This window comes from Scyliorhinus torazame, chromosome 1 (assembly GCF_047496885.1).
Source record: "Scyliorhinus torazame isolate Kashiwa2021f chromosome 1, sScyTor2.1, whole genome shotgun sequence".
In the NCBI taxonomy this organism is placed as follows: domain Eukaryota; kingdom Metazoa; phylum Chordata; class Chondrichthyes; order Carcharhiniformes; family Scyliorhinidae; genus Scyliorhinus; species Scyliorhinus torazame.
In genome coordinates, this window is record NC_092707.1 from 390,858,011 (window position 1) to 390,875,249 (window position 17,239).

The following is a 17,239-nucleotide window of genomic DNA, read 5'->3' on the forward strand; positions in this document are numbered from 1 at the left end:
TAGCATGGATAATCCATCTACCCTGCACATCTTTGGGTTGTGGGGGTGAGACCGACATAGACGGGGGAAGAATGTGCAAACACCACGCGGACAGTGACCTAGGGCCGGGTTACAACCTGGGTCCTCGGCGCCGTGAGGCAGCAGTGCTAACCACTGCGCAAACATGCCGCCCTGACTGCTACCATCTAGAAGGACAGGGGCAGCAGGCACATGGCAACACCACCACCTGCACGTTACCCTGCAAGTGACTCACCATCCTGACTTGGAAATATATTGCCGTTCCTTCACTGTCGCTGGGTCAAAATCCTGGAACTTCCTCCTTATCATAGAATTGACAGTGCAGAAGGCCATTCAGCCCATCAAGTCTGCACCGGCCCTTGGAAAGAGCACCCTACCCAAGCCCACCCCCCCCACCCCATCCCCGTAACCCAGCAGCCCCACCCAACCTTTTTTGGACACTAAGGGCAATTTAGCAAGGCCAACCCACCCTAACCGGCACATCTTTGGACTGTGGGAGGAAACCGGAGCACCCGGAGGAAACCCACGCAGACACGGGGAGAACTGTCACTGTCCACGTGCAGCAGTTCAAGAACCACCACCTTCTCAAGGGCAATCAGGGATTGGAAATAATGCTGACCTAGCCGGCAACACCCAAATCGCATGAATTAATCTTTAAAAAGTTTGATAGGTGTTTGATAGGTTTGACAGGTCAAAATCATGAAGGTTTGAGCAGAATAGATATGGAGAAACAGTTCCCATTGGTGGAAGGAATGAGAATGAGAGGTCACAGATATGAGTAATTGGCAAAAGAAGCATTGACAACACTAGGAGCAACATCTCCACACAGATAATGGTTAGGCTCTGGAATGTGCTGCCTGAGTGAGTGAAGAGACAGGTTCAATTGAGGCTTTGGATTATCTGAAAATGGAGAATGCACATGGTTAGAGGTAGAAGGTGGGGGAGCGGCACTGGGTGGATTGATCCGTCAGACAGGCAGCGGGGTGAATGGACTAACAATTCTGTGATACATAGGAAATAGTGGACAGGAAAAAGACGAATCCATTCTGTTCATCTTCTACCATCCTGGCTGTCATATGACACTATGATAATAGGAAATGTTGATTCACAGCAATCGCTATCCATCAGTCTACAGCAGATACAACACAAGGAATACGCCGTAGAGATTTTAAAAACATTCTTCCATGGGGATGTGGGGATTGCAGACAAGCATTTGTTGCCTTTCCCCAATTGCCCTGGAACAGAGGGGCATTTTTTAAAGTGTCAACACATTGCTGTGGATCTAGAGTCACATATAAGCCAGACCAGGGAAGGGCAGCAGATTGCTTTCCCTAAAGGCAGTTTAGCACAGGGCTAAATCGCTGGCTTTGAAAGCAGACCAAGGCAGGCCTGCAGCACGGTTCGATTCCCGTAACAGCCTCCCCGAACAGGCGCTGGAATGTGGCGACGAGGGGCGTTTCGCAGTCACTTCACTTGAAGCCTACTTGTGACAATAAGCCATTTTCATTTCATTTCATTAGCAAACTGGAAGGGTTTTTTATGGCAATTTTGACAACATTAGACTTTTAATTCCAGATATTATTACTGAATTCAAATTTCACCATCTGCCGTGGCAGGATTTGAACCTAGGTCCCCAGTAACAGGATTACTAGCCCAGTGTCAATACCACTACGCCGCTCATAGGTTCAAAGTCATCTGTTCCTCCCATCTATGCATCTTTTACCCAATCACATCTCAAATTACTCGCATACTGTATTTTAAGGGCATGATAGCATAGCAATTGTTACTGGATTAGTAATCCAGCAATATGATCCGGGTCTTGAATTCAAATCCTACCATTGCAGCTGTGGAATTCGAATCGAGTTAATTAAATAAATCTGGAATTACAAAGTTAATATCAGCAATGGGTGAAACTTTCAAAAAAGCCCATCTGGTTCACTAGTTTCATCAGCACAAGGACATCATAGCATCACAGTGCAGAAGGAGGCCATTCGGCCCACTGAGTCTGCACTGACCCTCTCAAGGAGTACTCCATCCAAGCACACACCCCTGCCCTATCCCAATAATGCTTTAACCTAACCTACACATCTTTGGACACAAAGGGACAATGCAATATGGCCAATCCTACCTAACCTACACATCTTTGGACCATGGGAGGAAACCGGAGCAGCCAGAGGAAACCCACGCAGACACGGGGAGAACGTGCAAACTCCACAGTCACCAAAGGCCGGTACTGAACCTGGGTCCCTGGAGCTGTGATGCAGCAGTGCTAACCACTGTGCTGCCCCCAAGTGGAAATCATCCACTCTAACCTCAACTGGCCAAGATGTGACTCCAGATCCACAGCAATGTGGTTGACTCTTGACTGCCCTCTGAAAAGGCCTAGTAAGCCATACACTTGTAACCCATGACCATTATTCTTGCAATGGTTCAAGAAGGCAGCTCACCACCACTATCTCAAGGACAATTAGTGGTGGACAATAAATGCTGGCTTGGCCAACGATGCTGCCCATATTTCTTGAATGAATAAGAAATGTAGGGCGGAATTCTCTACTCCCACTGCTTGACAATGGGATTTTCCATTGAAGTCGCCGGGAAACTCGCAGGCGGGGGTGCACTGCCTGCGGGAGAAGAGAATCCCAAATTATCACTTCAGTGAATGAATACTGCTCTTGGAGTCTCTACCATTGATTCACCACTGTACCATTCAAATATTCCTGGAGAATACATAGCTCACAATGTAAGCATTTTCCTCTCTATATTTTGGTCATTCAGTCCCAAACTGAGTGGGATCCTTTAGATGTGGAGTCATGAAATATTCACGAAATCCACCGTTTGGCTAGACAAGAAATAGGTACAAGACTGGGACAAGGTTTCCTTTGGTTCCCAAGCTTGGGAAAAAAATCTGCAATTTTAAACCACAAAGTTGCTGCAGGGAATGGAAAGAGAAACTTGGCAGAAACGCCAGCAAGAGGGCTGACGTGGGGGTGTCCTTCGGAACATCATTGGGAAGAGCACCGATAGCTTCACTACTCCATGTCCCATCTGTACTCTAACCTCAAACTGCTTAATGGTGGAACTGATGAGCGAGGGGGGGTAATTACTGGAACCGTCTACTTAAATCAGCAAATACTGATACACATGGATCAACAGTAAGAGCAATGTATAGACTTTATATCTCAAAATACCATGATCGTAGCAAGATACAAGTTATGATTTACAGTACTTGATGTCATTTTGCACGAACACAGTCCAAGGATCAAATAGGCGACAGATTCACCTAGCAGCCTTGATCCTGGGCCCAGTGAATTAACTATTTGAAGTTTTATTAGCCAACAACTTTTAAGTGGGGCAAGATGGTTGGGAATGGGGTGGCTGGGGGTACATGGATTAAAGACATGAAATAGAAAGACAAATGGAACTAAGCCCAGAGGAGTATTGGAGTGATAGCAATTTACAGCAGCAATCCACAGAGTGGGGAAGAGAAAGGGATTCCGAGAATCGGTCTGGTTGCTTTGCATACCGGGAAGATTTTCTCAGGTTGCTGTTTCCAGTGAAATGGTAATGGTGTATTTTTAGAAGGCTTACTGATGAATTGACACTCTTAGCAAAACTGGAGGCGGTACAGCCAAGATTCATTACATTAGCCCCGGGGGTGAGGGGGTTGTCCTGTGAGGAGAGGCTGAGTAAATTGGGCTTTTTAATACTCTGGAGTTTAGAAGAACGAGAGTCGATCTCATTGAAACCTACAGAATTCTGAGGGGGTTTGATAGGGGTGAACGCTGAGAGGTTGCTTCCTCTGGTCGGGGAATCTAAAACATGGGGACCCAGTCTCGGGATAAGGGGGTGATCATTTAGGACTGAGATGAGGAGAAATGTCTTCACTCAAAGGGTTGTGAATCTTTGGAATTCTCCACCCCAGAGGGTTGTTGATGCTCCATTGTTGAATATATTTCCGGCTGGAATAGACAGATTTTTTTACCTCTCGTGGAATTAAGGGATATGGGGATTGGGTGGGAAGGTGGAGTTGAAACTCAAGAACAACCAGGATTGTATTGAATGGCGGGGCAGGTTCGATGGACCAATGGTCTAGTCCTGCTCCTATTTCTTGTAAAATGGTGTCCCTGCTAACATCGAGCAATCTTCCCTTGCTCTCTATTTACAGTCCCCCCACACACCAATTTCAATCTGATTAAGCAGTGATGCTACTGGGTCACAACAATCTGTCACACAATACAAATGATCACACAACATTTAACTGTTGGCGTGCATGCATTCTTTGCCCTTTAGCACATTGGCACCAATACCTGCCCTAAACCTGGTGATGGCACGGAATCTATTACACCCTCTTTTCTGTCAAGGTCCCTTCGCGTCTGACCCTGGCAGCTTCACTGCTGCTGTGGAAAGGCTCAACAAATTGTTTAATACGTTAAGCTTGATTTATTTTCTCCAAACCAGTGTGCTGGACCGAATATCTTGTGTTATGTATAAACATTACATGAAGGTTATTAGAAGTGACAAATTGTGAAATCAAGATTTCTCAAGAACATTTTTTTGCTTTGCTTTTAAAGCAATGTGCACAGTTAAAGGGGAACTGTAGCTACTTAAAATAGAAGCACATTTTAATAATTTAATGATGAATATGGCCAGTTCTCAGTCAATAGGAATCCAGCTCATGTTACACTGGTACACCAGCAGGGGGAGCGTTATCTCTGTACTACATTCAGACATGGATATATGACACTGACCCAGTGTCCTGGTGCACTGCTATTCTTTGGTAGAAAATTCTGGTCCCGCAAAATGTATTTAATCTTATAAGTATTGAGTACGATCTTTCTAAAAATAAATTTAAGAGGACCCAATTATTTTTTTCCAGTTAAAGGGCAATTTAGCGCGGCCAATCCACCTAGCCTGCACATCTTTGGGGTTGTGGGGGTGAAACCCACGCAGACACGGGGAGAATGTGCAAACTCCACACGGACAGTGACCCGGGGCCGAAATAGAACCCAGGTCCTCGCCGCTGTGAGGCAGCAGTGCTAACCACTGCGCCACCGTGCCATTGAGTATGATCTTTAACATCATTTATTCAGTGATCTCTCGAGGTTTTCCAGTTAAGGGCATTGAGAGATAGAAGGACATTGAACCCATCTTAATGTGGTGGGTGGATGAGAAATTTCATACCATGGCTACCTGTTTGCTTAAGTTTTATATTTTGTCTTTCAGAACCTGGCTTATATCTGGAGAGTGCATTTTGAAGTAAGTTAGCAGCAGGGTGATCACAGCTCAGTCGCTGGTGCAGGAAGAAATTTGCAGTGATAATTGAAGTGGGTCAGGCGGCAGGAAGGTGATTGATTTCCTCGGTGCAAGGGACACCTCACAGGGACCAAAGTGCTAAATAAATTGCCAATAACCAACAATGACACAATGTGACAGCGAGAGAATGGTCACTGTATCTTCCTCCAAGAACATAGTGCAATGGTGCTCTACCAGGAACACAATATCTTCAAATTGTGATCTGTAGTAAAATTGTACTGTAAATAGTCAAAAGGGTATCAGAGGGTAGGCAGGAATGTGGAGCTGAGGTTACAATGAGATCAGCCCTGATGTTATCAAATGGCAGGGCAGGCACAGGGATTTGGGGTGGGGGGGAAAGAGAGTGACCTGCTCCTGTTCTTCATTTATATGTACGATATAAAACACATTTACAATTTCATTACAAAGTGAAGCAGGAAAATATTAAACCCTGAATGGCAGCTGTGTGCACTGTTGGAACTGCCCTTCTTCCATAGTCACCATGCAAAATTGGCGAGTCAGGACCCACAGCGAAGCTACCGACAGCCGGGAACCGGGTGGAATCGTTAATGACCAGGATCACAGTCGCCGACCACTAACTGCAGCCAATCCCTCAACTATTGGTCCTCCCGGGAGCCGCCAGTAATTTGAGGATCAATGATTTTAGCAATTGCGGAGAGTCCATCGCAGCGAGATGTCGACGGCCCCCTGGTCTCTGAAAGCGGGCTGTCCCCGGCATGGTTTCTGCTCCAGGGGGTTATAGTTTGGTGACATTCTCCGGAGGCTGAAATCCTTCCCTTTGCATTTTCTCCTTGTATTTCAAATAGTCTCTTCTTTTGTCAAAGTAGTTGATCTGATGAAAGAAGAGTAGAGTCAGTTGTAACTAAACCAATGGCAACGTAGCTCATATGTGAAATAATAAAGGTTTTATTCTTTTATATTTGATTATAGAAGTGATGTTATTCATCTTCTATAGCATGAACAGGACCCTCCATTATTATTGCTGAGCCTTATCACCATACACACATCCAAAGGTCAATAGCACACTTAGCATTTAGTCACTGTGAACTATGTAGTGTGTCTTTTTAATGCTTTCACTGCTTGTGACTATCCCTAGTTTCCTTCGAACGGCATGGCTTGCTAGGTCATTTCAGAGGGCAGTTCCGAGTCATCCACATTGCTGTGGGTTTGGAGTCACGTGTACACTTTTCCTGGTCAGCATTACCAAGACTAGCTCCCGAATCTAGGTTTTAATTGGATTTAAATTCCACCAGATGCTGTGGTGGGATTTAAACCCATGTTGTGCATCAGTCTGGGGCCTCTGATTACTAGACCTGTATTGTTACCACCACACCACCATCTCCCCCAACAAATTGATACTGTTGATAAATACCGTTCCCGCGCCAACACAGACCATCAATACTGTTGGCAAAAAATCCTCATGGAGAGCACAGGGCGCTATTTCACTCTTAAATTACTGCATTATTTTCCTTCATACTTAAATGTTTTCATTAGATAGACGAGGTTGAGGGGTGACCTGATAGAGGTCTACAAGATTATGAGTGGCATGGATAGAGTGGATGGGCAGGCACTCTTTCCCAGGGTGGAGGGGTCAGTCACCAGGGGGCAAAGGTTTAAGATCCGAGGGGAAAATTTACAGAAGATGTGTGAGGGTGGTGAGTGCCTGGAACGCGCTGCCAGGGGAGGTTTTGGAAGCAGATACATTAACGGCGTTCAAAAGGCATCTTGACAAACACATGGATAGGATGGGTATAGAGGGATACGGCATTAGGAAGTGCTGAGGGTTTTGGCAACGGTTCGGATCATGACCGGTACAGGCTTGGAGGGCCGAAGGGCCTGTTCCTGTTCTTGAACTTAAGGAATTTTTATGCTTTGATCTAATTTAAATATATAAAATTCTTGAGGGTAGATGCCGAGAGGTTGCGTGCCCCTGGCTGGGGAATCTGGAACACAGGGTCAGCCTCAGAAAAATAAGGGGTTGTTCATTGATGATCGAGAGCAGGAAAACATTCTTCACTCAGAGTAATGAATCTTTGTAAATCTCTACCCCAAGGAGCTGAGGGTGCCAACTGGCTGGGGACTTTTAGGACAGAATGTGCTAAATGTTTGGGTAATGAAAATAATAATTAATAATAATCTCTATTATTGTCACAAGTAGGCTTACATTAAAACTGCAATCTCTCTCTCTCTCAGGTATTTACCCAGCCCTGTTTCTCTCTCTCCCTCTGGCCCTGTCTCTCTCTCTCAGGTACTTACCCAGCCGTTTTTCCCTCTCTCTCACGCTCAGGTATTTAACTGGCCGTGTCTCTCTCTCTCCGTCTCCCAACTCAGTGCAACTAATTGAGCAGGATTTCAGGCCCAACCCTAACCTCGGAGGGTTAAAGCTCGTGGCACAAGAGCACCACCCGCTGGCCACAAAATGTTTTAACAAGCAACTTTAATTGTACCAGCGGCCACCTAACTGATCAGGTTAAAGCAAATGGGATTGTACTTTGAGTAACTGTTGTAGTGCCATCCATAACATCTTAAAATACTGAATTCACATCCAAGGTGTTAAATATTTGAGTAGCAATTGGAAAATCCGAAGTAAAATTTCCACCCAAAATATTTAGCTGCCTTTTTCTCTTGCGGTTCTGCACTTCCAGCATTTCTTCTACACCAAATATTTAATTACTTCTAATAAAATGGGTCAGTTTGGGCAGGCCTGTCTGAATAGGAGGTCATTATGCAGCCTCAGGCACTCGTATATGAATTAAACATATATTTCCATCAATCTGCAGATACTTCAAGCCGCAAACAGATTTTGATGTTCTGATTTAAGATTTGTTCCCCCAGTGAGACGCCAGTGTTCAAAATAGCCCCTAAAATCTGAATGGTGCAGAAATCCAGGTGCAGACCTGTTGCAGAAAGTGAGAGTAGGTTTGTTCGAGTTAGATGAGTTAAGATTGGCTGAATCCTAATCCTTAAACAGCTTGTGCCGTTACTTAAAGGGGAAACACAGTCTCGACTTTAATACTTACCCACTGCTGGGGGCAGCTGCCTTCAAATACCGTCCTTAACTTCCGACACTCCGAAGAATCCTTATTACTCTCATCCAGACACTGCCAGTACCTATCTCTTGCTCCCCAGCAGGTCTTCCTCTCCTGGGCTGTTGGAGCAGTCATTCTTCCTAGGAAATGATAACTCATTTAAATTAATGTGGATATATATGAAGTCCTTGGACCTACGATACAACTGGTAGAATGTCCCAATGTTCCAATTAAGGGGCAATTTCGCATGGCCAATAAAGATGGTTCAACCTGTCCAGCCATACAGATCGTCAGCAAAGAATGTCAAAGCGCACATATGAACGTGCTGGTGTGGCGAGGGTGTAATGCGTGTCAATTTATAAACGCAAGTGCAGAGCCTCACAACTCAAACATCGTAAGATCAAGGACATACATGTCAAGGGCATATTGCCTGCAAAGGCTTTCTCAAGTCTTTCTGGGGGCCTTTACCATTACAGTGACAGAAACCAAGCACAGTTCTTTTTTTACTCATTCACGATATGTAGGCAACACTAGCAAGGCCAGCATTTATTGCCCATGCCGAATTGCTAAGGTTGCCTTCTTGAATACGAGTGGCTCGCTAGGCCATTTCAGAGGGCAGCTAAGAGTTAACCACATTGCTGTGGGTCTGGAGTCACACGTAGGCCAGGCCAGGTAAGGGCGGCAGATTTCCTTCCCTAAAAGACATTAGTGAACCAGATGGGTTTTTACAATAATCATGGTCACCTTAATTTTCTAGATTTAAATGCCACCAGCCATTAAGATGGGATTTGAACCCCTCTCCTCTAGGTCATTAACCTCGTCACTGGACTAATAATCGAGAGGCCATTACCACTGCCACACCGTCGGCCCAGGATCAATCCAGCAGCTAGTACAGGACACTCGATGATGGAATTAAAGTGTCTCCCGGCGGCAATGGCACAAACCAGATTTTCATGACACTGGATTTCCTTTTAACTAAAACTCTGCCACCTCATTTGTTTTCTACTTCCCTCCACCTTTCCTGAAGCACCTTCCCACTCTGAGATTCCCGGCGTGGCTGCACTCGCATACGGAGTACGCAGGGAAGGATACCCACTTCAACACAGAGGAGGAGGAATCAGGATGATCCAAACCATTCACACGTACATAACGGGATGTTACAGGGAGTTGTGAGGCAGCCTCATCGGGCACTGGCACATCAAGTATCTTCCTTAACTGGTGTATGCACAGAAGAGAGAGAATATTTAATCCAGCAGAGAAAATGGGAGCAAGATTGTCATGGCAGAAAAAATGTAAACTCAATAAACGGCACACCTACACGTTCAACTGGGTGATAAGATACATCCATTATTTTTATTTGGCAAAGGAAGTGAACATCTTACCATCCCAATTTTAGATGTGCGAGTCACACATTCCTTTGGTTTATAGAAACTGTCTTCTTCTCGAGTTCCCTATAGTGGCGATTATCTAACGAACCATGGCAAAATGCCATGAATCTTAACGATAGGTAGGGTGGGAGGCAGACCTGAGTCTACAAACAGGCATCACACCCTGTGCTGTCACCATCAATCTGACAGACACGCTAGGCATCTAGCTAATAGGCACCTAGCAATAAGCCATTACTCCTGGTTGTTAGAAAGTTGGCCCGGGGGTCCGTCTCTGAGAAGTCGGGGCCGGGGGTCGGTGTCTGTGAAGTCTGGGCCAGGGGTCGGTGTCTGTGAGTCTGGGCCAGGGGTCGGTGTCTGTGAGTCTGGGCCAGGGGTCGGTGAAGTCAGGGACGGGGGTCCCTTGATGAAGTCGGGGCCGGGGGTCGGTGTCTGTGAACCCGGGGCCGGGGGTTGGTGTCTGCGAAGTCGGGGTCGGGGGTCGGTGTCTGTGAAGTCGGGGCCGGGGGTTGGTATCAGTGAAGTCGGGGCTGGGGGTCGGTGTCTGTGAAGTCGGGGTCGGGGGTCGGTGTCTGTGAAGTCGGGGCCGGGGGTCGGTGTCTGTGAGTCGGGGTCGGTGTCTGTGAAGTCGGGGCCGGGGGTCGGTGTCTGTGAGTCTGGGCCGGGGGTCGGTGAAGTCGGGGCCGGGGGTCGGTGTCTGTGAGTCTGGGCCGGGGGTCGGTGTCTGTGAAGTCGGGGCCAGGGGTTGGTGTCTGTGAGTCTGGGCCAGGGGTCGGTGAAGTCAGGGACGGGGGTCCCTTGATGAAGTCGGGGCCGGGGGTCGGTGTCTGTGAACCCGGGGCCGGGGGTTGGTGTCTGCGAAGTCGGGGTCGGGGGTCGGTGTCTGTGAAGTCGGGGCCGGGGGTTGGTATCAGTGAAGTCGGGGCTGGGGGTCGGTGTCTGTGAAGTCGGGGCCGGGGTTCGGTGTCTGTGAAGTCTGGGCCAGGGGTCGGTGTCTGTGAGTCTGGGCCAGGGGTCGGTGTCTGTGAGTCTGGGCCAGGGGTCGGTGAAGTCAGGGACGGGGGTCCCTTGATGAAGTCGGGGCCGGGGGTCGGTGTCTGTGAACCCGGGGCCGGGGGTTGGTGTCTGCGAAGTCGGGGTCGGGGGTCGGTGTCTGTGAAGTCGGGGCCGGGGGTTGGTATCAGTGAAGTCGGGGCTGGGGGTCGGTGTCTGTGAAGTCGGGGCCGGGGGTCGGTGTCTGTGAGTCTGGGCCGGGGGTCGGTGAAGTCGGGGCCGGGGGTCGGTGTCTGTGAGTCTGGGCCGGGGGTCGGTGTCTGTGAAGTCGGGGCCAGGGGTTGGTGTCTGTGAAGTCGGGGCCGGGGGTCGGTGTCTGTGAGTCTGGGCCGGGGGTCAGTGTCTGTGAAGTCTGGGCCGGGGGTCGGTGTCCGTGAGTCTGGGCTGGGGGTCGGTGTCTGTGAGTCTGGGCCGGGGGTCGGTGTCTGTGAAGTCTGGGCCGGGGGTCGGTGTCTGTGAAGTCGGGGCCGGGGGTCGGTGTCTGTGAGTCTGGGTCGGGGGTCGGTGTCTGTGAAGTCGGGGCCGGGGGTCGGTGTCTGTGAAGTCGGGGCCGGGGGTCGGTGTCTGTGAAGTCGGGGCCGGGGGTCGGTGTCTGTGAGTCTGGGCCGGGGGTCGGTGTCTGTGAAGTCGGGGTCGGGGGTCGGTGTCTGTGAAGTCGGGGCCGGGGTCTGTGAAGTCGGGGCCGGGGGTCGGTGTCTGTGAAGTCGGGGACGGGGGTCGGTGTCTGTGAGTCTGGGCCGAGGGTCGGTGTCTGTGAAGTCGGGGCCGGGGGTCGGTGTCTGTGAGTCTGGGCCAGGAGTCGGTGTCTGTGAACCCGGGGCAGGGGGTCGGTGTCTGTGAAGTCGGGGCCGGGGGTCGGTGTCTGTGAGTCTGGGCCCGGGGTCGGTGTCTGTGAGTCTGGGCCAGGAGTCGGTGTCTGTGAACCCGGGGCAGGGGGTCGGTGTCTGTGAAGTCGGGGCCGGGGTCGGTGTCTGTGAACCCGGGGCCGGGGGTCGGTGTCTGTGAGTCTGGGCTGGGGGTCGGTGTCCGTGAGTCTGGGCTGGGGGTCGGTGTCTGTGAGTCTGGGCCGGGGGTCGGTGTCTGTGAAGTCTGGGCCGGGGGTCGGTGTCTGTGAAGTCGGGGCCGGGGGTCAGTGTCTGTGAGTCTGGGTCGGGGGTCGGTGTCTGTGAAGTCGGGGCCGGGGGTCGGTGTCTGTGAAGTCGGGGCCGGGGGTCGGTGTCTGTGAAGTCGGGGCCGGGGGTCGGTGTCTGTGAGTCTGGGCCGGGGGTCGGTGTCTGTGAAGTCGGGGTCGGGGGTCGGTGTCTGTGAAGTCGGGGCCGGGGTCTGTGAAGTCGGGGCCGGGGGTCGGTGTCTGTGAAGTCGGGGACGGGGGTCGGTGTCTGTGAGTCTGGGCCGGGGGTCGGTGTCTGTGAAGTCGGGGCCGGGGGTCGGTGTCTGTGAGTCTGGGCCCGGGGTCGGTGTCTGTGAGTCTGGGCCAGGAGTCGGTGTCTGTGAACCCGGGGCAGGGGGTCGGTGTCTGTGAAGTCGGGGCCGGGGGTCGGTGTCGGTGAGTCTGGGCCCGGGGTCGGTGTCTGTGAGTCTGGGCCAGGAGTCGGTGTCTGTGAACCCGGGGCAGGGGGTCGGTGTCTGTGAAGTCGGGGCCGGGGGTCGGTGTCTGTGAAGTCGGGGCAGGGGGTCGGTGTCTGTGAACCCGGGGCCGGGGGTCGGTGTCTGTGAACCCGGGGCCGGGGGTCCGTGTCTGTGAGTCTGGGTCGGGGGTCGGTGTCTGTGAGTCTGGGCCGGGGGTCGGTGTCTGTGAGTCTGGGCCGGGGGTCGGTGTCTGAAGTTGGGGCCAGGGGTTGGTGTCTGTGAAGTCCGGGTCGGGGGTCGGTGTCTGTGAGTCAGGGTCGGGGGTCGGTGTCTGTGAAGTCGGGGCCGGGGGTCGGTGTCTGTGAGTCTGGGCTGGGGGTCGGTGTCTGTGAGTCTGGGCCGGGAGTCGGTGTCTGTGAAGTCGGGGCCGGGGGTCGGTGTCTATGAGCTCGGGGCGGGGAGTCGGTGTCTGTGAGTCTGGGCTGGGGGTCGGTGTCTGTGAGTCGGGGCCGGGGGTCAGTGTCTGTGAGACGGGGATGGTGTCTGTGAGTCTGGGCCGGGGGTCGGTGTCTGTGAGTCTGGGCTGGGGGTCGGTGTCTGTGAGTCAGGGCCGGGGGTCGGTGTCTGTGAGTCTGGGCCGGGGGTCGGTGTCTGTGAGTCTGGGCCGGGGGTCGGTGTCTGTGAGTCTGGGCTGGGGGTCGGTGTCTGTGAGTCGGGGCCGGGGGTCAGTGTCTGTGAGACGGAGTCGGTGTCTGTGAGTCTGGGCCGGGGGTCGGTGGAGTCTGGGCCGGGGGTCGGTGAAGTCGGGGCCGGGGGTCGGTGTCTGTGAAGTCGGGGCCGGGGGTCAGTGTCTGTGAGTCGGGGTCGGGGGTCGGTGTCTGTGAGTCTGGGCCGGGGGTCAGTGTCTGTGAGTCGGGGTCGGTGTCTGTGAAGTCGGGTCGGGGGTCGGTGTCTGTGAGTCTGGGCAGGGGGTCGTGAAGTCGGGGCCGGGGGTCGGTGTCTGTGAAGTCGGGGCCGGGGGTCGGTGTCTGTGAAGTTGGGGCCGGGGGTCGGTGTCTGTGAAGTCGGGGCCGGGGGTCGGTGTCTGTGAGTCTGGGCTGGGGGTCGGTGTCTGTGAGTCTGGGCCGGGGGTCGGTGTCTGTGAAGTCTGGGCCGGGGGTCGGTGTCTGTGAAGTCGGGGCCGGGGGTCGGTGTCTGTGAGTCTGGGTCGGGGGTCGGTGTCTGTGAAGTCGGGGCCGGGGGTCGGTGTCTGTGAAGTCGGGGCCGGGGGTCGGTGTCTGTGAGTCTGGGCCCGGGGTCGGTGTCTGTGAGTCTGGGCCAGGAGTCGGTGTCTGTGAACCCGGGGCAGGGGGTCGGTGTCTGTGAAGTCGGGGCCGGGGGTCGGTGTCTGTGAGTCTGGGCCCGGTGTCGGTGTCTGTGAGTCTGGGCCAGGAGTCGGTGTCTGTGAACCCGGGGCAGGGGGTCGGTGTCTGTGAAGTCGGGGCCGGGGGTCGGTGTCTGTGAACCCGGGGCCAGGGGTCGGTGTCTGTGAACCCGGGGCCGGGGGTCCGTGTCTGTGAGTCTGGGTCGGGGGTCGGTGTCTGTGAAGTCTGGGTCGGGGGTCGGTGTCTGTGAGTCAGGGTCGGGGGTCGGTGTCTGTGAAGTCGGGGCCGGGGGTCGGTGTCTGTGAGTCTGGGCTGGGGGTCGGTGTCTGTGAGTCTGGGCCGGGAGTCGGTGTCTGTGAAGTCGGGGCCGGGGGTCGGTGTCTATGAACTCGGGGCGGGAGTCGGTGTCTGTGAGTCTGGGCTGGGGGTCGGTGTCTGTGAGTCGGGGCCGGGGGTCAGTGTCTGTGAGACGGGGATGGTGTCTGTGAGTCTGGGCCGGGGGTCGGTGTCTGTGAGTCTGGGCTGGGGGTCGGTGTCTGTGAGTCAGGGCCGGGGGTCGGTGTCTGTGAGTCTGGGCCGGGGGTCGGTGTCTGTGAGTCTGGGCCGGGGGTCGGTGTCTGTGAGTCTGGGCTGGGGGTCGGTGTCTGTGAGTCGGGGCCGGGGGTCAGTGTCTGTGAGACAGGGTCGGTGTCTGTGAGCCTGGGCCGGGGGTCGGTGAAGTCGGGGCCGGGGGTCGGTGTCTGTGAAGTCGGGGCCGGGGGTCAGTGTCTGTGAGTCGGGGTCGGGGGTCGGTGTCTGTGAGTCTGGGCCGGGGGTCAGTGTCTGTGAGTCGGGGTCGGTGTCTGTGAAGTCGGGTCGGGGGTCGGTGTCTGTGAGTCTGGGCAGGGGGTCGGTGAAGTCGGGGCCGGGGGTCGGTGTCTGTGAAGTCGGGGCTGGGGGTCGGTGTCTGTGAAGTCTGGGCCGGGGGTCGGTGTCTGTGAGTCTGGGCCGGGGGTCGGTGTCTGTGAAGTCGGGGCCAGGGGTTGGTGTCTGTGAAGTCGGGGCCGGGGGTCGGTGTCTGTGAGTCTGGGTCGGGGGTCGGTGTCTGTGAAGTCGGGGCCGGGGGTCGGTGTCTGTGAAGTCGGGGCCGGGGGTCGGTGTCTGTGAAGTCGGGGCCGGGGGTCGGTGTCTGTGAAGTCGGGGCCGGGGGTCGGTGTCTGTGAGTCTGGGCCGGGGGTCGGTGTCTGTGAAGTCTGGGCCGGGGGTCGGTGTCTGTGAAGTCGGGGCCGGGGGTCGGTGTCTGTGAAGTCGGGGCCGGGGGTCGGTGTCTGTGAAGTCGGGGCCGGGGGTCGGTGTCTGTGAAGTCGGGGCCGGGGGTCGGTGTCTGTGAGTCTGGGCCGGGGGTCGGTGTCTGTGAAGTCGGGGTCGGGGGTCGGTGTCTGTGACGTCGGGGCCGGGGTCTGTGAAGTCGGGCCGGGGGTCGGTGTCTGTGAAGTCGGGGACGGGGGTCGGTGTCTGTGAAGTCGGGGCCGGGGGTCGGTGTCTGTGAAGTCGGGGCCGGGGGTCGGTGTCTGTGAAGTCGGGGCCGGGGGTCGGTGTCTGTGAACCCGGGGCCGGGGGTCGGTGTCTGTGAGTCTGGGCCCGGGGTCGGTGTCTGTGAGTCTGGGCCAGAAGTCGGTGTCTGTGAACCCGGGGCAGGGGGTCGGTGTCTGTGAAGTCGGGGCCGGGGGTCGGTGTCTGTGAAGTCGGGGCCGGGGGTCGGTGTCTGTGAGTCTGGGCCCGGGGTCGGTGTCTGTGAGTCTGGGCCAGGAGTCGGTGTCTGTGAAGTCTGGGCCGGGGGTCGGTGTCTGTGAAGTCGGGGCCGGGGGTCGGTGTCTGTGAGTCTGGGCCCGGGGTCGGTGTCTGTGAGTCTGGGCCAGGAGTCGGTGTCTGTGAACCCGGGGCAGGGGGTCGGTGTCTGTGAAGTCGGGGCCGGGGGTCGGTGTCTGTGAACCCGGGGCCGGGGGTCGGTGTCTGTGAAGTCGGGGCCGGGGGTCGGTGTCTGTGAGTCTGGGCCGGGGGTCGGTGTCTGTGAAGTCGGGGTCGGGGGTCGGTGTCTGTGAAGTCGGGGCCGGGGTCTGTGAAGTCGGGGCCGGGGGTCGGTGTCTGTGAAGTCGGGGACGGGGGTCGGTGTCTGTGAGTCTGGGCCGGGGGTCGGTGTCTGTGAAGTCGGGGCCGGGGGTCGGTGTCTGTGAGTCTGGGCCCGGGGTCGGTGTCTGTGAGTCTGGGCCAGGAGTCGGTGTCTGTGAACCCGGGGCAGGGGGTCGGTGTCTGTGAAGTCGGGGCCGGGGGTCGGTGTCTGTGAACCCGGGGCCGGGGGTCGGTGTCTGTGAACCCGGGGCCGGGGGTCCGTGTCTGTGAGTCTGGGTCGGGGGTCGGTGTCTGTGAAGTCTGGGTCGGGGGTCGGTGTCTGTGAGTCAGGGTCGGGGGTCGGTGTCTGTGAAGTCGGGGCCGGGGGTCGGTGTCTGTGAGTCTGGGCTGGGGGTCGGTGTCTGTGAGTCTGGGCCGGGAGTCGGTGTCTGTGAAGTCGGGGCCGGGGGTCGGTGTCTATGAACTCGGGGCGGGAGTCGGTGTCTGTGAGTCTGGGCTGGGGGTCGGTGTCTGTGAGTCGGGGCCGGGGGTCAGTGTCTGTGAGACGGGGATGGTGTCTGTGAGTCTGGGCCCGGGGTCGGTGTCTGTGAGTCTGGGCTGGGGGTCGGTGTCTGTGAAGTTGGGGCCGGGGGTCGGTGTCTGTGAAGTCGGGGCCGGGGGTCGGTGTCTGTGAGTCTGGGCCGGGGGTCGGTGTCTGTGAAGTCTGGGCTGGGGGTCGGTGTCTGTGAGTCTGGGCCGGGAGTCGGTGTCTGTGAAGTCGGGGCCGGGGGTCGGTGTCTATGAGCTCGGGGCGGGGAGTCGGTGTCTGTGAGTCTGGGCTGGGGGTCGGTGTCTGTGAGTCGGGGCCGGGGGTCAGTGTCTGTGAGACGGGGATGGTGTCTGTGAGTCTGGGCCGGGGGTCGGTGTCTGTGAGTCTGGGCTGGGGGTCGGTGTCTGTGAGTCAGGGCCGGGGGTCGGTGTCTGTGAGTCTGGGCCGGGGGTCGGTGTCTGTGAGTCTGGGCCGGGGGTCGGTGTCTGTGAGTCTGGGCTGGGGGTCGGTGTCTGTGAGTCGGGGCCGGGGGTCAGTGTCTGTGAGACGGAGTCGGTGTCTGTGAGTCTGGGCCGGGGGTCGGTGTCTGTGAAGTCGGGGCCGGGGGTCGGTGTCTGTGAGTCTGGGCCGGGGGTCGGTGTCTGTGAAGTCTGGGCCGGGGGTCGGTGTCTGTGAAGTCGGGGCCGGGGGTCGGTGTCTGTGAAGTCGGGGCCGGGGGTCGGTGTCTGTGAAGTCGGGGCCGGGGGTCGGTGTCTGTGAAGTCGGGGCCGGGGGTCGGTGTCTGTGAGTCTGGGCCGGGGGTCGGTGTCTGTGAAGTCGGGGTCGGGGGTCGGTGTCTGTGACGTCGGGGCCGGGGTCTGTGAAGTCGGG

The 17,239-nt window shown here is 55.3% G+C and overlaps 1 protein-coding gene across 2 annotated transcripts in view; it reads right to left on the minus strand.

Moving 5' to 3' along the window:
* Positions 1–3,171: 3,171 nt before the first annotated feature.
* The window catches only part of coa6 (cytochrome c oxidase assembly factor 6), a 194,361-nt gene continuing 180,293 nt past the window's right edge, over positions 3,172–17,239 (minus strand). Inside the window, exons 2-3 of one of the 2 annotated variants that reach the window (XM_072513014.1) lie at positions 8,352–8,500; positions 3,172–6,163 (exon numbers count right to left, since the gene is read on the minus strand). In XM_072513014.1, coding sequence (XP_072369115.1) covers positions 6,068–6,163; positions 8,352–8,495 — 240 coding nt within the window. In that variant the 5' untranslated portion in view covers positions 8,496–8,500 and the 3' untranslated portion in view covers positions 3,172–6,067. Of the gene's footprint in view, positions 6,164–8,351; positions 8,520–17,239 lie in introns of those variants that run through there. The other variant, XM_072513013.1, reaches the window with a different exon arrangement.